The 23605-nt window shown below is 38.3% G+C and overlaps 1 protein-coding gene across 4 annotated transcripts in view; it reads left to right on the plus strand.

Moving 5' to 3' along the window:
- Window positions 1-23605, plus strand: part of CDYL (chromodomain Y like) — a 110765-nt gene that overhangs the window by 76857 nt on the left and 10303 nt on the right. For 2 of the 4 annotated variants that reach the window (XM_055799064.1, XM_013300539.3), the window contains 2 exons: window positions 21689-21945; window positions 22552-22724. In XM_055799064.1, the coding sequence (XP_055655039.1) occupies window positions 21703-21945; window positions 22552-22724 (416 nt within the window). In that variant the 5' untranslated portion in view covers window positions 21689-21702. Of the gene's footprint in view, window positions 1-9773; window positions 9819-20343; window positions 20408-21688; window positions 21946-22551; window positions 22725-23605 lie in introns of all 4 variants that reach the window. The other 2 variants (XM_027789037.2, XM_055799066.1) reach the window with 2 other exon arrangements.

Below are 23605 nucleotides of genomic sequence, written 5' to 3' on the forward strand. Positions count from 1 at the left end.
TTGCTGTCGTTGACATCCCTTATCAGATTTAATTCCAAATAATTACTTTACAATTGTTTTATGTATATTATTTATTTATTTATTATATAATGATTTGAAAGAATTGCTTTATAATTGTTCCAATAGTTTACCATACTCTGATCTTTCCATTAAAGTTAATATTTCTTCAAAAGTCTATTTTGTGTTTTTTTAAAAAAGTTAGATTTCACTTGTGAAGACATGGAGATGTGTTTTAGGGGCTTTTTGGAAGTCCTGGTGGGTGTTTTTTATTTGTCAGTTTATTCTTTTGCAGTAGAGGCAGATACTATGATACTGTCCTATGCTTATAGCTGCTGAAACAAAAAAACCCCTTATCTGATACCTCAATACTAAATTCAGATTTATCCTTTTTATTTCTCTGTACGTTATTTTTACACTTTCTATCTATCTGTTTCAGCTTTTCAATACAATCCCCATGGTAAGGTTTTACTTTTTGGTGCTGGTTGGTTGTCTGGTTTTTGCCCTTACTGTGTAACAGTTTTTCAGTTGCTATGAAGTGAAAAGGCATAGGGAACAGTAGCAGGATAGAAATGAATCTACAGATAATGTTTTAATCTTAAATTTCTAGCTTACTTGAAAGGATTTAAACAGTAAAACTCTGTAAGATGAGAAGGAACATTTCATAATAAGAGTGCCACAGGCTTCACCAAGTAAAAATTTCAATAAAACAACTCCTACTTTAAAAGCTTATTCCCCCAAATCTACCTAAGTTTCCTGAGCAGAAAATACTTGGGCTTCATCTGCTGATTACTGTCCCACAGCCCCCTTTCTTTGCCAGTTAATTTTACCGTGAAAGCCTACAGAAGGACGGTTTTTACATTGCTTTTTTGGTCTTCGTTCCATCTTTAAAATATTTGGATTCCTCTAGAATTTGAGTATTTGTGGTTGGTTTAGGAACTTTTTTTTTTTCCCCGTCTTACAACTGTTGTTAGGCATTTTAAGTTGTGGAACAGATTAACAGCTAGAAGACAAATATTTTAAAGTTTAGAGGGTATTTATTTTCTTTGTCTGTGTATCTTTCTTTCAAAACATTGTACATTGTTATAAACCAAAGGAATTCCATAGACAAACAGTGACCAAATGTGTTTGCCTGAAATGCCCAGGATTCTGTTACATAAATTTTATTGCAGCTTTTACAGGCACAACAGAAGTAATATTCCATCTATTCTCCACTGCTGTAGTGGTTAGGACTACCATAATATTGATGCAGCCATAACATTGACATTCTTACCCTCTCATCTCGTAAGGTTATACAGTCTGGCTAGTGCATTCCAAGTTGCGCTGGCCCTTTTCACTCTTAAATTTCATGTTGATGTTCATGGACTACTCTTAAATGGGTTTTTCATTATTATTTATTTATGAAACTTCAGCACTTGGAACTTCCAGTAGGGATGTGAATACTTGCTTTGGATGACTGATTTTCACAATATATCAAGGTTGGGATAAATATATATATGTGGAGAAAGCATTCTGATTGTTCATGTCTGATTAGATTTCACTTTTGCTGTTTTATAGTAATACTTAAGAATATGTACTTTGTCATATTTTGTAAAAGAAAATAGGTCTTAATGTGGTCACATTGTTAAATTGACCAAGAAATGAGTCTTTGCCAAGAGATAAGAAAAGCAATTTTTGAAATATAGGTTATAGATGTAAATTAGATAAGACAATGTTAAATGATATTGATGAAGTTTAATACTAAAATCTACGTAGTAAAAGAATCAATTACACTGGCCAAAAAAATACAAAAATTGAATTAAACAATAATTGATACTCTTGAATCAGAAATGCAGCTTTGCTAAGAAGATGAGAAGGAGCAATTTTCAGTGCAAATTAACATGTTTTACTTTGATAGATAAAGGAACATCCTTTCCAGAAAGAAATTTTAAAACAAAATAAAAACAAACTCTTACATGGAATTTTTAGCGTGTGCGTATGTTCACACAGGCTAACTTTCAGTGGACAGCAGAAAGTTTTCTTTCAACGGTAGATTTCCGTTGAAAATGTAACAGGGAGTCATTGCTATATGTCATGTTTGTTGGGGCTGGATTTGTTTTTAGCCATCTTACTTGCAGTATTTAAACTTTGAGACAGCAATGAAATTTTATTGGCTTGCAGTTTTAGCTTTTTGGGAAGAAAAATCTATCATTGAAACTTAAACTTGTTACCAGAAGAATAAAGGAAAGGAAAAGGAAAGAAAAAAGTCAATAGCAGAAAGTTCTGTGGTGAATATTGGGCTTGCATCAGGGAAATTATATGGAAGAAATGTATGGGTTGACAGGAATTCCCATATTCTGTCACACATTGCTCAGCAGTTTGCTTTCTGAATATCTTAACAGCCGAAGGAGGCATCGTCTGCGCCTCACACAAGCCTTTGTGCAGTGATTTGCAATTTAACAGAGCTTTCCTCTTTGTGTCAGAGATGCTATCATGTTAAAATCCATTCAGACTTGGCCACCTTTTAAGTTTTTCTAAAAATGTTTGTGTGCACACTCAGCAAAACCCCTCTTCGTTGTTTATCCATTACATTGCCTGAAGATCGCCCACACTGAGCATAGCGTGGCTTGCAAATGCCTGTGACAGCGCCTGCAAATGTTTCCCACTAACGATGCTAACAGCAGAGGAAGCAGTCTCCTTTTAAGTGAACTCATCTCCTCAGCATGGAAATACTGCACCCACTAGCTAGACTTCTTTAAAAAGATTTTTTAAATTTTATTTTTTTAGGGGGAGTGAGTTGTGAAACCAGCTTCTTTTGTGTTGGAAGGACTGTGCGGGCTGCGGCGGGGACAGCTGAGGCTCAGTCTGGGCAGGCCAGGTGGGGAAGGGGCTGCTCACCAAATTACAACCAGCTGTGGCTGCCTCTGCTGGCACACAGCTAAAGACTCTTTCTGCTTCAACTCCCTTCCCCTCCGCCCCCTTCCTTCTTGACAAATTTCATCAGCCTTTTCTATCTTTCTGTAATGTAATTCAGTGCTTCACTGTAGAAGAGTGACTCTGTGCCCTTGCGGCATCCTTTCTGTGTCTGCCACCTCCTGCCTGCCAGCCTGGGACAGCAGCTGCAAACTGGTGCAGGGCCAAAAGCACTGCCAGGGTGGAAGACCCTCCTGCAACTCTTGTTCAGCTACTGAACGCTCTTCTGGCTCATGGTGATGTTTCCCTGACAAAGTATTGCTTGATTTAGGGGAAAAAAAGGAGGAACCTGAAAGCCCCTCAAGAGGGAACTGGCTCCCCTTCAGCTGAGACTGATGGAAAACCTGATTTCCTCCCTCCCCCGCCACCACCCCAATATGCTTTGGATGATTCGGTAACTTTCAGCATTCACAAATCTGGACAAAACAGACGGTTGCAAAACTGCTGTAGGTCCAAGAAAGGGAAAAAATACCCTCAGAAAGTAACTGTTATCCCCCCTCAATAAATGCAGTAAGCCAGGGCAGCATCGTGCTCTTGAACTCTTTATGTCCGCTCTTGCTATTATTTTATCAGATCTTCCTGGCTCACCCACATCAGGGGAAAGGTGATTTTACTATGGTCCACGCTTAAATGCCAGTGATATCAGAGGAGTCAGACTGGCCTTACTTCTCTTGCTGCAACCTTTCCAAATTCTAGCTTAACACCAAGCATTGCAGAAGGTCATCTCAGAGTGAGAATGACTCCTGGAGTTGGCCATAAACTCCCTTGGGCAGTCCAAAAGGTATTGCACAAAGTTTATCCAATAATAGCATCCATATTTAATTTAGATAGTATTTTGGTTGTGCTGAAACCAAGGACATTAATGGTTTCCCCTGACGAATGACTGTTCGCGTTCCTTACCCTTGGAGAAAAGGGGATTGTCATTTTCAATCTGATCATTTAGAAGTTTCCTTACTACAGGCTATTTTTCTCATTACTATTTTGAAACTGTTAGAAGGCTATCATTTCTTGTACCCAGTCATAGAGTCTAGTCTCCTGATGGGGAAGTATTTTACAAATAATGTATAAAACAGGAGTAATTTTCACATCAATGAGGTCATTGCAGAAACAGAATGGAGACTCCAATCCATAGGAACATTCTTATGAAGACCTTACATTGCACGAGACCCTAAGCTTTACAAGCAGAAGTACAAGGACATTCTGGAGCTGTGGTTGTGGCTTCCCAAACAAATATTCAGGCATCTCCACAGCAGAGAATTTTCCCCCCCCAGGGTTCATTAAGGGACGCAGACAGATTGCTTCCCATCAGGACTGAAAGCAGCAGTTAGCTGAGAATCCGACTACTATTGTCCACAGTTTGCTAATCAGCACCTGGTACCTTTGGTCCAGCTACCTTTGTATTTGTATTCTAGCTTGTTGAAAAGCAATTGCCTTTAGGTAGAACAAAAAGGCGTAAATGCCACATTACGCAATCACATATGCATCACAGAATGCTAGGAAATAGGGCTAGAAGAAACCTTTGTCATCCAATCCATCCCCCTCCCCTCAGACTGCTCTGCAGATGCTCTTGTTGATTCAGTCAAATCGTGTTCACATGCAGGGGAATCCATCAGAGTCACTGGGAAACACCTGTAGCTCTGTGGTTAAAGCGTGTGCCAGTGAGTAAAAAGGCTAGTAGCTGTTGTGTCACTGTGCAGAAATAAAAGTGAGAAACTGCAAAATGGAGGTAGGTTCTCCCTGAGGGTCATCCGGTGGCGCAGAAGGTGGTTTAGGTAGTGGGCTGAAGTCAGGATACCATCTGCTTTTGTCAGTGCCCTTGGGATATCAGAAATACTGGTAATTCTAGCTAGTCAAGGCTGTAGGGGAAGAGTTTTAATATGGGGAGTTTTCAGTGAAAATAATTCATGTGTGTCTCTGGAGATGCTTGGTTTTCTGTTGCGCTGTTTTTGCCTGTGAGGACTGCAAAATGGGGGATTTTCATTTTGCTTTGAGTCTAGGTTGAATTTACTTGTTACTGACTAATTTGGTTGCATCAGAACATTAAAGGACACTTGGGCATATGATTAGGTAAAATTGCAACACAGGGCAGTGGATGTATGTTATTTTAACTGGACCATACTGCAGCTCTTTTGTTTATGGGTCCTGGTTTTTTGCCTGGTTGTGTAGCATGACTGTACAGGGCAATCGGCATTTGCTCACTAGTGATCCTGTATGGTACAAATGTTTTGTGTTTTGTAGAGGAATCCTGACTTGGAGAATGGTTGTTCTCCAGTGTTTTTGGAAAGGCAATTATTGTGAAAGTAGTTGTTTTCAATAGCCTTGTGAACATTGACACGCAGTTCTTTTAAGTTAGCAAAGCAGAGTTGGATAATTGATAGAGCCTTTCAAAGAGTGATCTTGAAACAGCCTAGGCATTAATTCAAACTATTGGTTTCCCTTTACCACATGCAGGAAACATATTTCCAATCTTAGCATTTAAGATTAAATAATTTCTGGCTTTTAGCTAAACACATGGGACTAAAGTTACGATTAATTTTAAATCAACCTGTAGGATATAGTGCTGGGTTTGTTCAATTATAAGTTTCCTCAAGAATCTAGTGAGTTAAATACTGGATTAATGTTTGGAAACTTTATGTTTCTTATTTATCTTTGCTCCAATTAACATGAATAATACATATTTATGTTCATACAGCAAAAGAATTAAAACTACTGCTAGTAATAAGTACTATACTTACATTACTCCTGAATGGGTATGGGCAACTTTTCTTTTTTTTTTAACAATAGATATTGCCACAGAAGTAGAGCTTAGAGCAGGGAAGAGCAGAATCCTAACTTACAAATTAGTCCAATTTATTAAATACACATTTGACTTTATTTTGAAGCAGCTTCTTTATTTTGGTCAGAACAGTTTGAAAGATCTTACACAGAAGGAGTAAATCTGAAAGCAGAAGAGCCACCAGTGTCTCCAGTTTACAGAGCCAAAATCCACTTGATTGCTTCCTATTTCATGGTCATCATCATATTTGGGTTTTGTATGTTAAGGGAACATACATAAGCTAGATGAAAAGGAAGAGGAAATTTTAAACTTTAAACCTTAGCCAGCCTAAAAGAGAAAGAAATGCATTGCTTGCTGGCTGGTATGCACAGAGCAATGCATGGTGAAAGACTTGCCTTTGGAAAGGAGCAGTTGTGAGAGAACCACGCAGAGCAGCATGGTGTGAGTCTCTCTCTGAAAACAAGCTCTTCTGTGGGCTGGTAAAGATAGAATTACTTGGGTTGGAAAGGACCTTTAAGATCATCCAGTCCGACTGTTAACCCAGCACTGCCAAGTCCACCACTAAATCATGTCCCTCAGCACCACCACATCTGCATGTCTTAAATGATGGGCAACGCATCATGGCATGGAGGAGGAATGTGTTTTGACATGAAGTCTACTATTTACTGTAGCTGTTGGTTTAGGAAAAAAAACGCCTTCCCAACAGCTTTAGAGGCTGTATCAGTTGTACTGTTTTCTGTGTCCTTCAAAAAGCTGACAAAACTCGGCAACTAAACAATCCCAAATTGGCTTTTTGAGTACGTATTGCACTAATGTAACTCTCAGAAATGTCAGGGCACTCTCTAACAACATTTTCCAGGGGCTTTAGTGGAGCACTTGTTGGACTGGTTTGTGGAGCCTCATCTTGAACGTTAGTCTCCTTTCCTATTCCACGCAGTTTACTCTAGAATTTATTACAGTCAAAACTCATGCTGCTGGGACCGTGCTGGACCTAGCAGGCAGGGAAGTCCCTGCTTGTGAGGAGGAGGTGATGCATAGTCACGCTTCTCTGACTGTCCCCGTTCATCCCACTGCAGACTGGCAGGCTCAGCGGCTGTGTGGCTTTACCTCCCACCGCCCGCTCCAGCTCGTGCCTCAGCAGGGCATCCTGCCCGCTTCTGATGCCATTTTCTTTTCTGTGACATTTCTCATTGCTTTGCTCTCCAGGTAAGCATTGATAAACTACAAATTGATGGCAGCAATGAAGTGTGCTATATTCCCTTGCAGATACCTGCAACCGTTTTTTTTTTCTCATGTTTTTTCTGTTTGGGAAAGTTTAGTTTACATCTCAGGGGTGTTTTCTACAGTATAAAGAAACTAGTGCACAGATCAGTTCTAAACTACAAGTCACCTTACGGTTGCAAAAGTAGTTCATAATCTCAGTGTTTATTGTAAGCACGTAATTGAAATATTAAAAGACAGATTCACAGCAGGTGGTTTTTTTTAAAATGCTTTAGATTGTAGAGCATGAAAGAGTACGTAGCACTACAGTGGGACCTGTTCTCTGAGGACTCCAATTCTGCCTGTTTCCTATGCAGATAAATCAGTATGTTGTAGCTTATTTCACAATACTGGGACTCAATCTCATAATTAAATGGTTTGCGTGAGGAAATACCTACTCTTTTTCTGTAATTGTTATCTGCTAGTCAGTATATTATTTAAACTGGAGAGAAATGTGTTGCTGTTGTCCTTAGACAAGCTTTTCATGTTGCTCTCCGTGTTCCTGTCCCCTTGTCACCACCCCCTCCCCACACATTCTTGCCTCCCTGCTTGGTCAGCAGCAGCAACGCTCAGGGACTGATCAAGCTGAAAGCTAACCCAGTGCACCCAGCATAGATGTTTGGCTTGTTCCTGCTGTTAAATTAATTTTGTCAGGTTTTGTGGGGTTTTTTTGGCATGTCTTCATTTGTTTATGTCAGTTTATTACTCATTTCTTACTACTTAGTCATAAGTTGATATTTCTGTCCAAATAATGAGCCCAGAGTAGGAAAACACTAATACTTTTGCCCAGATACTCTGCTGTAGTTGAACTAAAGTTAATGTTTTTCGTAAACTTGATTTAGGATTCCAGTTGTCTTAAGTCTGGGAAAGTCGGAAGGGGTCGAAACACTGATGATGGTAAACAGTCTTAAACTGGAATTTGGTTTAACTTTGGAAACTCTTGTGGAATTGTTCAGCGGGTGTATCAGTGGAGGGAGGGAAGGTATTAAGGAACCCAGCTGCCTTGTTTCTGGGTTAGACAGAAATAACTGTGATAAGTGACTTGTTTCTGGTCTGACAGACTATATAGGGGAGAAACAGCAGTAAAAGGGAAACAAATCTTAATTTGCATGTTATGTAAACTACATTGGTACTTAAATGCTGATAAGGAATTCAGTATGTGCTGCTTGCCCAGATCATGGCTCATGGAAGCTCCTTGGCTGATTTTCCTGAACTTGCTACGTGGAGTGCCAGTCTGCTGGCAAAGCAATCAAGCCCAAGGACAGATGTGCAGCGGACTTCTTCCCCCTTGTAGCAGGGGTGAACTTAGCTAATAGGTTTTCAGTGTTGGTCTGATCTCAGCCAGCATATGATCATGCTGCTGCTTGCTTGTAGTCTCTTACCTGGTTCGAAAGAAACGGGAAGGGCTGCGGTGGGAAGGAGAGGAAAATGTTAACTTTTTTCTTTTTTTAAACAAAACACAACATTGATTCTCTTATAAATTTCAGTAAGCATGTAATTTTGTTAAAGAATTAATGGAAAAGATTCTACTGCAGCATGTTTGTTAAGTACAATGGTTCAAAAGAACACCTTGAAGATCAATTCCTTTGAGGTATTAATTTAACTGAGCTGTGGGGGAAAACATCTGATGGTGTGGTATCTTCTGTGATGTAGCTATATTGGAAAAATCATATATCGTAGTAATTAAAAATGGACAAGGTGTTTGGGTTTGTAAATAACCAATATGTTGGTGTATAGATAATAACAGAATAGAAAACTATAACCAGTATTTTTGTTTCAGTTAACCTTATGGCAACATACTAGTGATACAGCAACGTATTCTGGGATCAAATGGAGATGCGGAGTTTATTAGAACTCTGTATATCATAGAGTGACCCTAAAATCTTTGTTGTTAAGAGCTTCCGCTTTTTGACATCAATAGAAACTTCCACATTTTAGGATCTTTTAAAGTAAAATTAATTTTAGATAGAAAAAAAATACTTTTTGATGTATTTCCAACTTTGCATCACTAAGAATAGTTCTATGTATACAGCTTCAATACTGAGCAAAATAGGATTGCTCCTGTGTTGAGATATTATTTTAAAATCCTGAAATTTACATTTGATGTAAGTATATATGATATGGAGGCTTCTGATGCATGTTCTGTAATGGTATGAAACTGCAAAATATTGGTAAAATATATCTTGTAAGAAGATTTAATGTCTCTGCAGTATCCATTATAGCTCTCCTGAGTATTGCTTTGGATATCCAGCAGGTTTTAATTGGAAGGACACTTCTGAAACACGACTTTGTAAGCAGTGTTGTTTACAAACAGAATTAAACTGCAGAGGTTTAAGGCTTCTTTTTTTTTCTTTTAAGTTTTTTTCCAACTCTGTCTGAAACTACATCAATACAAATTTTAGTACTCACAGTACCTTCCAAATTGGCTAGTCTTTAAGCAAGCAAATCTCAGAGGTATTTTACTTACTATGAAACATTTTCCATATAGACTTATCACATTTGTCTCTTTCTTTTTTTTTTTTTGTTTTTTAATACTGTCAGCAATCTCGCCATGTTCAAGCCTTTTAGTTGTCATTTGTTAATGTCTTTTCTGGTCTTTTATGGCATGCTGGTTTTCCCACTAATATTTTAACTGACTTTGTACTTTACACTACATTTCACTCTTATTTTTGGTCTAATTCTCCTTTTTTTATAACACTGGAAAAATAATTTATGTTTAGCATCTGTAACTATGATAACTTTAGAGTTTTACTTTGCGTTTCTAATACCCGTTCTTTATCTGTTTTAGCATCTCCCTGTATTCTTCCCAGTGTTCTTTACTTCCTATTTTCTTGTAAGTATAGCATATTCTATTTTCCCCTCAGTTCCTATTGACCTGTTTAACCATGTGGAGTTAACTGAAGCTACATCTCACCCCTGAAGAAAATAATTCAATTACTGTATAAGTTTAGCTCCATTTATACATCCTCTCCTTATGACTGGGGTATCTTGCTATTTGTATGAAGTATTTAATGCAAAATCTTTTTACATGACACATTTATCTAAAATTGCACAGTGTTCATCTTGGTAGAAATTAAATTTAAATTCCATTTGCCAATACTGTCCTGTTTCTATTTTCTTCATTCTGTTTATTTAGTGGTTGGAATCTGACTTGAACAGGTGGGTTCCTGGCAGGTTTCAGGAAACAACCAGTCATGTAATTAGTCTATTATTTTGTGTCATCTATGACATGCTTTAAATGGTTTCCAAATTAAAATTGAGCTCACAATTGTGACTAGTTATGTACTAGTCCCATTATTTTTGCGTACATGATCTTTGCTTTACTCAATAGTAATTCTTCTTTTATGTAGTGACTTCCTCTGATATTTTTGGTTTCTCTGTGTGTTCTTAATGGATTGTTTCCTAAGGCAACTTTCAGCATTTTGGGTGCCTGCTGTATCTAAAGATGTTTGGAGCCTGTCACCCATGAACCACCTCTTAGTAAATTTAAGTCCAGGCACGGCTGTACAGACTTGCAGCTGAACAGCTGAGGCTCCAGTGCTGGAGTTCAGAATTGTAGCAATTGGAGGTTTTCTTCTTCACTTCTTTTCCCCTGCTTTCTCGAATTATCAGGTTATGGACCCAACTCTTTCCATGCACCTGCAGTGATAATATTTTTTTAAAAAAATCTACAAATTGACTCTTGAACTGTGATCACACCAGTATGACTCCTGTGAAAAGATGTGCTCCTACCTCCATATCTAAGTAGCCAAATAAACGTTACTTACCTATTGCCAGCTATACAAGCTATAAAATTCTCTCTGAGGCCACTGCACACTTTGATCGGTGTAAAACATTGGATATGATACACTTCGTACTTTGGTTTTATGTAGCAACAAGCATTATGGTACTTAACTAAGCCTCCCTTGGTTTTGGCACAGTTGAGAGCAGTTGCGAAGTCCTACTCTGAGATAGACCTTAACTGGTTTGTCATAGTGTTTATTCCATTGCTTCTGTAGCTATCTCTTCTGTCTAGCAATAGTATCAGTATTGCTACTTGTACTTTAATCTAGATACCAGTAATTTCTGTAAAGAAGAAGAAAAAAAAGGATCCAATACTTCATAAAAGAAGAAATACATTTTTTTACAAGGGAAAGTAGCTTTTGGGGATTGGGACCACCTGTAACTCCAGTTTTGTATACTAACTTGCTCTGTAGCCAGAGGCAAGCCACGTCCACAGCTCTGCACCATTTCCTATGTATGGCAGCATGTGTTAACTACTTAATTAGTGCTTTATGAAGTTATCAGTTTAGGTTTTTTGTCTGCGAGATATTTTTTCACTTTGATAGACTGTTCATAAATATGACAACAGTCAATGAAGTAGAAAGCCTGAGGTCTTGAGGAGAAGCTGACTGCTTCCCTCAGCGATATGAGGAGCATGCACCCAGGCACTGCCCGTGTGTGTGACCCGTCCTGCTGTGCAAGGGCAGCTCACTGCCCCCGGTTCCTCCCAGCTGCTGGCTGGGATGGGAGCATTGCCTTCTCTGCTCACTGCTTTCGGCTGTGCTTATTTTCTTGTGATTTGCCCTGGGTATGGGTTGAGGGTTTTTATTTGCTTGTTTACAGTTATATTCTTGATGTCAAAATTTGATGAAAATGTGTTCTTATGATGGGCATTTTCTGAAGACTCATGGCCATGTTTAAGATTTTTGCTATCTCTGCAAATCCTACAGTGTGGAGAACCATACCATTTGTACTGGGGTCGAGCTGGAGGGCAAGCTGATGTGAAGACAAATGCCTCCAGTGTTTTCTAGCAGTTGCCTGCAGTGATACAGGACAAAGCCTAATTGAGGGAGGATATCGTATAAGTCTCCCTCATGCAAAGCATCTGATCCAAATCTTTTAGTAGACTCCTGCTGGCTTTAGAACTGTCTCTGGTTTTTATTTTTAAATTTTATTTATTATTATAGGAGGAATAAAGAATACTGGATATTCTCCGTGAGTTCTGCAGTTCAGGCATGTCCTCACATACTCACTGATGCTAGCCAGTACTGCCAAAAAAATAAACAGGAGAAAACAGGTTCAGTTTTAGAGCACAGGTTGTATTTACTTACTCCTTTCCATCATACCTCACTTCGGCTCTTGCCAATAGATCATGTTTGGGATTTATTCCTCGTCATCAGTATGAAATGGCAAATTCAGCAAGGTGGTACACTGTTCTGAATTACATTTTTAGTTCAGAGCATCTAAATACCTAGCATGTGTTGCATGAGATAAAATACCTTTGGTCATCCTGCTTTTAATGTGGACTTATTTCCCAGAATATTGGGAAAACTGGCGGAGAGTTTGCCTCTAGAACAATTTCTGAATGCCTCTTTAGATGTGGTGTAAATAGCAGTTGTGCGCTTTGCCTAAGGGCAGGGTCTTTCAGAAAGTACCTCTGAATCAAAACTAAGAACCTGCTTTTGGCCTATGCATTTCTGAATGTGCCATTTGTCAGAGGAGTCTAGAGCTGTGTTTACACTTCCCTGAGACCTCTAACCTTCTTTTCATCCATGTTTTCTCCCCATGGTGTCAAGGTCCAGCTCTGATTTTTTTTTTTTTTTTTCCTCCACAACTTTCAGACTTTCAGTCTGCAGAAGTGCTGGAGGAGCTAGTGGCCTTCTTGCTTAAGTGCAAGGCTCAGGACTAAACACCCTGCACTACAATATTTAGGTTTTTTCTAAGAGGTACCCAAAGGCCTCAGGTGGAGACTCAAGAGGCATCTTTGTGCTTCCCCATCCCACCCCAGCCAGTTATTTCTGTCAGGGTTGGTGATTTCTGTTAAGGAGGTGCTGCTGCTCATGTTAGTAGCAGCCAGCAACGTTACGTATTGCAGGTTACCCAAGTGTAGGGTATAGCTGGCCATGTTAAGGCACACATCTGTGTGTACTTGTGACTGGAGGTGGCCTTTCTGCTGCCATCTCATATGGCTTTAGGTAATGTATTCGTTGGCCGTCTCTTCCTGAACCTGTTGGTGAATAAACCTCAAGATGTTGAGACATCTTCTATTAATAGCAGACATTTAGACAGTGGCTGGAAAGACACAGGTACCTCCTTGAGGTAGATGGTAAAAACAAAGATGCTTCTTCCCAGCAGGGATGCTCATGCCAGATACTCTGTATAACCAGAGCTTGGGGTCTTCAGTAAAGCCTAATACATACACGTCAGCGTCCTGAACCTCTGATAGTCCTCTAGACATCTTTGTCCATTGTTTTTCTGCATTGAAATCCCAAATGTTTTGGGGGGCAGTTGTGAGTGGAGCTCTTGCAAACTCTGGTATTGAAAGCCTCATCTATGTGATAAGAATGAAATGTGAATACTTACTAACATCTTGTGTTCAAAAAGAAGGTAAACGAGAGTATTCTGCCAACGTAGCAGTGCTATACCCATCAGTCTAAATCTCATTAATAATTTAGCTAGAATGTTTCAGAAAGTTTTGATGTCCTTACAAGAACTATGTCATATGTACATGGCATATGTTGTCTATACGGGAAATTGCCTGGGATGTCTTTTGGCAGTGTCTGTTTTAGGCTAGCCTTACATTAGGGCACTCTTACTCCACAGGAAGAGAGCCATTTTTTCGATTACTTTGGGGATTGGATTAAATTGCAATGAAGTGCCCTTAATATAGAATGTGTTCACCTTAGGAGTTAGTGTGAAATAGCTGGGTATACTTCAGGTTTAAACCTTAGCCTATTTTGCGATAGCTTTCCTCTATAGATGAGCCCCAAGAGATGTCCTTACTTAACTCTCAAATTTGAGAGCATTTCAAACGAACGCTGCAGTGTCATAACCTGCAGCTGCAAGAATATCAAGATAGGAGGGTTCTTCCTGATTAAATGTTCCCAGTATTAAAAAGGCTCAAAAAGAAGTCTGTAACCTGGGGAAGGTTTTTCTTATTTGTACGTATTTGTGAGAAAAGAAATACTGGGGTTTTTTGTTGCTTCCCCCATCAAATACTTTGGTGTGTGCTACTGTGAAATATGGCTCAGACCTCCTGACTGGAGTAATATCAGAGGTGCTTAGGAGTTTTTTCCTTATAGCTGCCTTGAATAACAACTAAAATTGTGATAATGGTCATGTGCACTGTTTTCTATTTGTCAGTAGTATTCCAACTATAGAGTCAATGAAAGAAAAATCACTCCAAAATGAGCTGAAAACTGCAGTGGAAGGGAAGAGAGCAATCCTGACTTATATTGATGCCATGATAGAGGAAAGTAATTTGCTCACCTGAGGAGTGTTTGCTTATATATTTCCAGTGAAATAATAAGAATGCAGATGTATTTGGAAAGCCTTTTGCTATTGTTAGGAGGAGGGTGGGTTTTTTCCACTCTAAGACTGTGGAAAGTTTCCTTAACACCTTATGCATAAAAATGCATAGTTCCTCCTTGAAGGCAGTAAAACTTTATCAGACTTTTAAAAATATTTGTTACCAAACTACATATTATTAATGTTATCCTTGTTTTTATGGGCATGGTCTTAACAAGTGTTTGGTCTAGTATTTCGTTAGTCTCATCTTTTTACAGTGTGTAAAATGTCTTTTATTTCCATTGATATGACTTAAAATAATCAGACTAAAGCTATTTAACTGAAGGGTGGAGGAATGACATTTTCTCTTGTATTGATTGCCCACTACAGTAGTAGAATTTTACTCTCTGATTAGTTGCATTTTTAGTTGGCATTATGAGTTTCTTACATGGATGTTTATGCTCTGAGAAGGAAAGACATTCAAAAGCAAAAATAATTAAATAGCCTACACCCTACTAAAGTTCATTATGACCAGTAATATGCCCTCTTCCTAACAGTATCATTGTACACATTTATATGTATTTGATGCTGTAAGTAATAAAAAGAAACTGAGAAAGCTATTGGCTGTCTTTTAACCCCAGACAGCAACTAAGTACCATGCAGCCACTTGTTCACTCCCTGGCTGGGAGAGGAGAATTGGAAATGGGTAAAACTCATGGGCTGAAGTAAGAAGTTTAATAATTGCAATAAAGTAAAATATAATAATAGTAGTGGTAATAAGAATTGTAAGGAAAAGGAGAGGGAGGAATAAAACCGAAGAATAACCACGTGATTCACGGTACCGTTGCTCACCAGCCACTGACCGATGCCCAGCTAGTCCCCAAGCAGCCATCAACAGGCCCAAGCCCCCCTGGTTTATATACTGAGCATGATGTTCTATGGTATAGAATATTTCTTGGGCTAGTTCAGGCCAGCTGCCCTGGCTCTGCTTCCTCCAAGCCTCTTGTGCACCCTCTCACTGGCAGAGCATTGGAAACTGGAAAGTCCTTGACTTGGGGTAAGCACTGCTCAGCAACAACTAAAACATCAGTGTGTTCTCCACATCAGTCTCACACTAAACCCAAACCACAGTACTGTACCAGCAGCTAGGAAGAAAATTAACTCTGTCCCAGCCAAAACCAGGACATCTACAAAAAGGAGAAAAAAGGACTACTATAGATCCTAGTACTCTGTATGTTATGTGGCAGCCAAGATAAAAATTGGTGTAGGATGGAAAAACTTTTGAGTGGAGAAATATTGCAATTCAAGGGTAAATATGTGTGTGTGTTTCTCTTCTCGTGTTAATTCTGTCCATAACAACAGTGTCCTGTAAGAAATGTCAATTTTATAGGAGCATTGTTTCAAAGTGACATTTAAAATTAACACCTATACAAAATATATGGTAGAGAGTGGGAATTAAGGGGTATGAGAAAGGGCTTTCTAGTAACTGAAGATAGACATAGACAATCAAGCCTGCCAGCCACTGCAGGACTGTGCACTGATGAGTTGTAGTTACCTGTTGGTGATGTTCCACCAAATACTATTGCAATAATTTGCTGGTTAATCTGTGCTCAAAACCTACATTCTTGTGTGTGGAAAGGTGACATACTTGCAAAAAGAACAGAAGGTGACTGAAGAACATCTAATGGTTCCCTCTGAAACTGTGTCCTTGAAACAGAATCAAGAAGTGCTTAACTTTATGAGAAAAGGAAAAGTTACAGTGCACGCACACACATTCCCTCCCAACAGCTGAGAAGGTTTCAGCACCAGCAGGGTATCTCTGATCAGCAGCCATATAATTTGAAGAGTATCACCCTCTCCCCACCCCTCCTCCCAGGCATCTTGGGGGATGCCTGTTCTAATGCTGGGGGGTGCCCAGTTTATTACTGGTTGCACTGTTCTGTCTGCTGAATCGCTGTAATACCATAATCTGGAAGGAGTTAACTGAAGTGTCTCTTTCATAAATGATGTATACCTTCTGCACCCTCTTCCAGAAACACTGGGCAAAACAGTATGCTAGGTGAAATGTACAATAAATTTGGACCTTTTTTTGTCTTCTTATAAATATTTATAGTGACATTTCAAAGGAAGCTGGAACTTTTGTTTGCTTCCAAAATGTAAATGCCGTAAATACATCTACTCAGACAAAAAATGGGCACATATGTAGGTTTTTTTAGAACCCTCATTTTTAATTTCTATAATCTGTGCCAATACACTGAAATCCTAAGAAATGTTTTCTGTGTAATTGCTGATGCAGAAGTGGAAAAAATACTGGAAGCTGTTACATACTATGTTACATTGTGATATCACTGTCTGGGGTTGGCCTCTCGTGTGAAGTATTTGATGTAGTGCAGTGTTACAGTGTTTACAGTTAGGGCTTGCTAGTACATATGAACATGCATCAAAACACCACTGTTTGTAGGCAGAAAACAAAAGGAAAACAAGAAAAAAAAAAAAAAACAACCCAACAAACCAACCTGCACTGGACAACTGACATGAAGACTTGTGGATTATATATACAGGGGACTATAAAGCAGTGAAAGTAAAGAAAGGACTTTGGAAAAAAGCAGCTTCTACCACTAATTGATTTCTTTTTTGTTTTGGGGTTTTTTTTTTTCCCAATCCATTTTGCAGGTCAGAGTTTTTTCCCTCTCTGGTACTTGAATCGTAATCAGTTACAATTGCAGTGTTATTTTTGCAGTTAACACTTTTTAAGAAATTATTGTTGCTGGTGTTTTTTCATTTGCTTATTCAAGTGGGAAGCATCTTATTAATCATTTCGTCTCTTAGTGTAGGAGAGGATGTGGTTGGTACATGGGGGTACAGGAAAGGTGTAAGGGTCCCTGCAGCTCCCTGTGGGTGACCACTGCAGACTTAATTGGAATGAGAGATCACTTTCGGTGCAGATGAACGCCAAGTGGTGAGGAGGGGAGAAACACACTTCTGTGCAAAACTGTGCCTGGACAGTGACTGGTTCCCGACTCGTGTTACTACTCAGGAAAAGGGCATTGGGTTTGTTTTGGGTCATTTTCTGCAAATATCTGCTCACTGCTAGTTTTTTTTTTAAAAAAAAAACAACAACAAACCAACAAATAAATTGTTAGAAATTATTACAGAAAAAGAGTAGAGGACAAAAGAGAAGACTCAGATATGCCACATTATAAGTCCCCATCTTAAATATTGTGTGCTATTTTTTGACCCTGTTCCAAGATTTAGTAGAAGAGGAAGAAGAAGCCCAGAGAAGAATGACAGGCTTGGGCTGGCCTCTGGAGGGAGAGAGAGTAAATAGATTGGGACTAATCAATCTGGAGAAGTGATGTGATGAAAAGGATGAAGAAAGTAAAGGTGCATGGTGCAGAACTTACTGCCAAAAGATATTTCAGAAGACAAAACCATAGTGGGTTCAGAAGTAAATTGGACCATTCCATGGGGCATAAGGATTTAATTATATGGGTTTGGGTGCAATCTATGGTTCTGGGCATGCAGATTTGAGGAACTGCTAAATTTCTGGTGGCTGGAGCTGGGAAAAATATTCAGCATCGTTCACGCCTCCCATTTTATGCTTGTTCCTTAGACATCTGTGCTAAGCCTTTCAGAAAGAGCATACGCTGTCAGACAAACCTTTGAATTAAAGTACCACCACTTGTGTACTCATGTACACAAAAGTACCTCATGTGTACTCAAAAAGAAGAGTGCAGAAGAGGCTTGGCTGTTTTTAGAGCACCTGTTTGGATGTGTCCCCAGTATTGTTGCAGAGAGGGGGAGTGTTTGTGTTTAAGGCTTGCTATGTAAGCTAAACTGAATTTCTCAAGAATGTGGGAGACCATAACAGTGAGGCACGAATAGCTCATAGAAGAGCTTGGGATTTTAGCTTTTGGATTGCTGTGAAGTTGTGTGTTACTTGTTTTGGGTTTTAACTCTGTTTAGAAGTCTGGCATTTTGTATTTTGAAGAGGTGGCTTTTTTCTGTCATATGCCAGTGGAATGGGGTTGATGATACCTTTGCTGTTCTGCACCTTTTCCAACTTCTGTATTTTGTATCTGTTTTCCTTTTGATTAAGACTATTTCCTTTCTTATCTGTTGCATGGAGCTTATTTTATCCCTCTAAGAGCAGCTGCATGAAAATGGTGACTGTTAACCGCGTTTTGATCAGCAGCTGCGAAACCAAATAGTCCTCTTAATTTCATTTTCCATCTGTATGGTGAAGCTTTGCACAGTAATAGTATGTCTTCACCTTGGAGAAGACCACATTACACTAATTAACAGTTTGCAGTTGGAAGGATTTTCTTAACTGTAAGAGCTGTTTGTTTACCTCTTAAACATAGTTCTGCAATAGTTGACAATATCCAGGGTAAATTGTCTGTTCTTTCAAACTGAACCTTCCAAAAACAAAAAGGGCTTGGAAAGAGAGGGCTGTGGTGTTTTATTAGTCTTTGATATGCTATCTCCATTCATGCACTAAAATGCAGAACTGCCTTTGGTTTCTTATGAAATCTATATTTTAAAATTGTAAAATATAATTGTAACTAACCTGAAAATAAGTAACCTCAAGACAAAATTTTCATGTGAGGAGATCTATGGCAATGCAGTTCATTCTCTCTGGCACTTTTATAATTTATTTTCATCCTCGCTTGCTGCAGCACGTGTCTGAGACTGCCCAGTGATGCAACCTTTGCCTATTTATATACAGCACGAAGGTACTGCTTTACATCGCTGAGTTGTCTCTTCATATTTGAGTACTGAATGCCAAAAGAGCAAGCCTCCTAGGCTTTAAGGTGTAGAAGGTCACAAACTTACAGCGATAAGGACAAACACTTAACAAATGTATTTTAACTCTGCTGGTGCCATTTTCTAATCCACACCAGCTGAGCAGATCTCCCTGCACAGAGGCAGTTTCTAAAGCCAACAACAGGTTTATGATTCCAGTCTAAGGTGTGATAAAAGTGTGCTTCAGAGTTGGATGCAGAAGATTTCTTCCACTGAACTGCAGCTGTCCCTTGTTTGGGGTTTGAAACTGCAGCTACTGACAAGTGCAGACAAGAGTTTGTGTAAAAACTCAGGTGGTCTCTTGCCAATTCAGTAAGCATGAAAAGCGGCTGGTGGTGCTTACATCTTCGTCTCTCTTGCCAGAAGTTTTATCTCTCAAGGTGTATAATAATAGCCTCTTACATCTCAAAAGTAATTTTCTGATATTTGAGGAAGTCTTTAGAAGTATGAGTCGTGGGAAAAGATCTACTTAAAGCTCTTACACAAGTTTACTGACTCTTTTTGGCTTAGTCTAGTTTATTGTGCTGTCCTGGTTCTCCACGTTTTTCACTCTGGCTAGGGGAGAAGCCATAAAGTCTTATATCAGGGTATAGCAATCAGAGGTGATTTCAGTTGTGTTAATTTACCTTTCCTATGGAAAATCAAACCATTGCAGCCAATGATACCATTTCACCTTGTGTTGCTGATGAAATACGGGGCAACAGTGGTGTTCCTGCAAATTCTCTTTGAAGGGAATTCTTTTAAAGGAATATAAACAACATAGTGTGGCTTACAAGGGAAAAGTATTGAAAGCATCCCTCATCAACTTCCTCTGGTATGCATCAAATAAAAACTTTATTCTGCTGAAATGAAAAAGGGAATCTGATAGGCTGTGAAAAATTTAGGAATAAATGTGAAACTTGTGACAACATCAAATATTAACTTTCCATTTCATTTTGTTCACCTCTGATCACAAACTAAATTGAGTTTCTTACTTGAAATAATTGAAAAATCTTGTTGTCTTTTAACTTCACAAAAAGTGGTAAGAGAATTAAATCATTAGTACAACAAGAAAGATTTTAAAAAGTAAAATAAAACCTTATTATTGTATAGTTCCTTTGATAGACAACTTGCCTAATTAATCATAACAGGTTCATAATCAAAGATTTATTTGAAAATATTTGATATGGAGACTTCATTTATAGCTGAAGGCAGTTTCTGAAATACAAATGGAAAAATGTATAATGTTCTAAATTTTAATTTCATTCGCCTTTCTCTTAATATCTCTCTCATGCTTCATGCAGGTCAAAGTAAGCAACATTTGAATACAGTTAAAATGTGGAGACATAGGATATTCCAGTGATATAAGTGAGCCTGTTTAATGTCTTCACTGGACCCACAAGTCTTTGTAGTATCTTGTAAAGACAAACAAAAATTAAAAATCATAGCATTGCATATTAGAATTTTAAAAACACAGCTTATTCAGAAAGAGAATGACAATTTAAGCAAGATCCACTGATGGCATTTAATTAACAACTTATATGCAGTTTAGCTGTACTTAAAAATTTAAGATATCATAGCATGATGTTCTGAAGTACCTGTTAGTGAGATAAGAGCTGTGGGTTTCCAGTAGATTTTAATGAAGTCTCAGACCTCAGTTCTCAAGAACAGGCTTTCAAAACTTTCCCATCTTGGCCTGTAACATGTTTTTCCAACATTTTTTAACCCTACCATCCCCTCCCCCCAACATGTATTCCATTACTTTAATCTGACAAACTTTATGAAGATTTTACATGAAGACTTTAACATAGAGATGGATTCTAGATCCAATATGTTCTCTTATTTTCTCTCATGAACGTTAATTATTTTGTATTCCGTTTCTAATGTGGAGTACGGAAAAACCTGTCCCTTCTGTGTCATGAGGAATGGCCTGTTTACTTGCATGCCTTCAGATTCTGTCTGTTTAAGTGACTGGGAACAAAACCAGAAAGACATAATGCTCTATTTGCCAATTCTAATAGCAAAAATTGTTTAGACTTAAGAAATATCTCATTGTCTATGAATCTATTAAAATACCCATTACTGCATGGGTCTTGTTTCCCTCTCAAAAGACATATAGTCTGTATTTCTTCATTTCCATTTTCCTTTAAGGAGTGTTATGTTTTATATGATCTTGTCAATTAGAGTCTTTATTTAGCTTATTTTGTGTCATTTTCTTTCATATATTAACTTCTCACGGTGTTTTAAACAAAAGCCACCTGCTTTCTCTTTGCAGTCTTGATGCTGTTAGACGACTGAAAGATGTTGTAAAAAGGAGAAAGCAGAGTGTTAACCTACTGAAGTGCATTGGTATTAGAAATGTTAAATAAACCTTTCCCTCCTTCTAAAAATGAGTATGTGGTCTATTAAGCTTGTTTAACATGTGTCGTCTTACAACTGTAAAATGAATTGTTGGACACCTTTGTCACTTCAGTTTTGCTCTGTGCACAGTGTCTATTTCTGTAGCATTACAGTAACTTCCAGGGGGCTGAGTTTCATATTTACTGTGTTCTCAATATGACTAGCATGTTTTCATGCTAATACGGATTTTTAAACTGCTGAGCTAATAAAATGTAATTAATAGAATGCTATTGTTTAAACCCTTTCCAGGTACATCCACCTTTATGGAAGCATTAGCAGCCAATGGTACAACCAACATACAGACATCTGTAACAGGAGTGACAGCCAGCAAACGAAGGTTTATTGATGACAGGAGAGATCAACCTTTTGATAAAAGGCTACGTTTCAGTGTGAGACAAACGGAGAGTGCGTACCGGTACAGAGACATTGTTGTCAGAAAACAAGATGGATTCACACACATTTTGCTATCAACAAAATCATCTGAAAATAATTCACTAAATCCAGAGGTCAGAACAATTCTGATTTTGGGGGGGAAGTGTGCTGGGGGAGTTCTAAATCCTTGCCTTATTTATGACTCACGTATGCACAGATGTACACACAGGAAAATTCAGGTTGTTGCTTGCAAGATTTTACACATACAACAGACTTTAAGTGTAATTCAGCTGAGTTTAAGAACTACGTTATCTGAACATGCAGATATTCTGTCTTTTATGAGATGTGGTGATTTACATAGTGCAACTTGAAACAAGCTTTAGCCTGAATTACTCTTTTTCTGAACTGGTTGCATATGCCATCTGCTGTCCGAATTACAGAAATGCTGAATGAGTGTTTTAGTTACAGATAAAATCTAATAGATCTTTTCTTAATGATTTCATTATCTTAATCTAATTACATTTTTTGAAGTGCAAAGCTTCTAATACTTTTTTTAACTTTCTTATTTTTGGATAATGAAAAACCGTTTAACTTTTCCAGTATGATGGTTGAGTGGATCCTAAGTAAAAATTAAAGATGTTGAAGATCTGGGGGGAGGGAGGGGGAGGGGAAGGAGGAGAACAGTATATTACTTTTTAATGATAGAATACAAAGATCCTAATGAATTTTTGATTTTTCAGGTAATGAAGGAAGTCCAAAGTGCACTGAACACAGCAGCTGCAGATGACAGTAAACTTGTGCTTTTCAGTGCAGTTGGTAGCATTTTCTGCTGTGGTCTTGATTTTATTTATTTTATACGACGTTTAACAGATGATAGAAAAAAGGAAAGCACTAAGATGGCAGAAGCTATTAGGTACGTAAGATTATCTCCAGTCATCTGAGTGGATATTCTTCATACTGTAGTCTGCCTTGGTTTATCTTATTTCAAAAGCCTGTCATTCAACAAGATCTAAGACATTTACCTGTTACGTGATATAGCGTGCAACACTTCTTTTATACTCCCTGTCCCTTTCTATTTGGGTTGTCATTTCACACATCATTCACTATTTTTACTACTAAAATTTAACTGTGAAAATTGGTGGTGTAGTAATACTTCTCCACTTGAAACTAATTGTTGAAGACTTAAACAACCATAGGGTTTCAGGAAACATCTCACAAATGCAAGGTGTGCATCGCATGAGTTAACTTCACATAGTACATTCAGAGCAGTGGAACGATGGATATTCTAAAGGAGTAGATTAATAGTAGTGAACATCATCCCAATGCTAGGTACCAAACCTAACAATTAAACAAAATGAGCGGAACTACTACGAACTAAAAGAATATATATGGAAAAACGTATGGATCTTAGAGACATGTTTTAACAGTACAAACAAGTAGCTTATCTTTTGAACATCAGTTTTGAGGACCTGCGGTCTTGGATTATCTCTTATATGCTTCCAGAGTATCTATATTCCTTCAGAGACCTATGTTCTATTGTCATTATCAATATTTATTAATGTCGCTAAAAAAGACCTTGTAATGTGAAAAGCCTGTTTCATTGGAGGCACAGTTGGCTCATAGAGATGATAATAGTTCTTTTTTTCAAAGGAAATTTTTCAATCATTCCATGTAAAAGTTGCTCACGCAGTGACTTCAGAGGCAGCCGGGGACAGAGGTTCTTAACGCCAAGCTTCTGTCCCTAGCTTAATTCAGGCCCTTCCAGAAGCCTGATTTGTCACCTACTATTCATTG

Source organism: Falco peregrinus, chromosome 3, assembly GCF_023634155.1.
Source record: "Falco peregrinus isolate bFalPer1 chromosome 3, bFalPer1.pri, whole genome shotgun sequence".
NCBI classification, from domain to species: domain Eukaryota; kingdom Metazoa; phylum Chordata; class Aves; order Falconiformes; family Falconidae; genus Falco; species Falco peregrinus.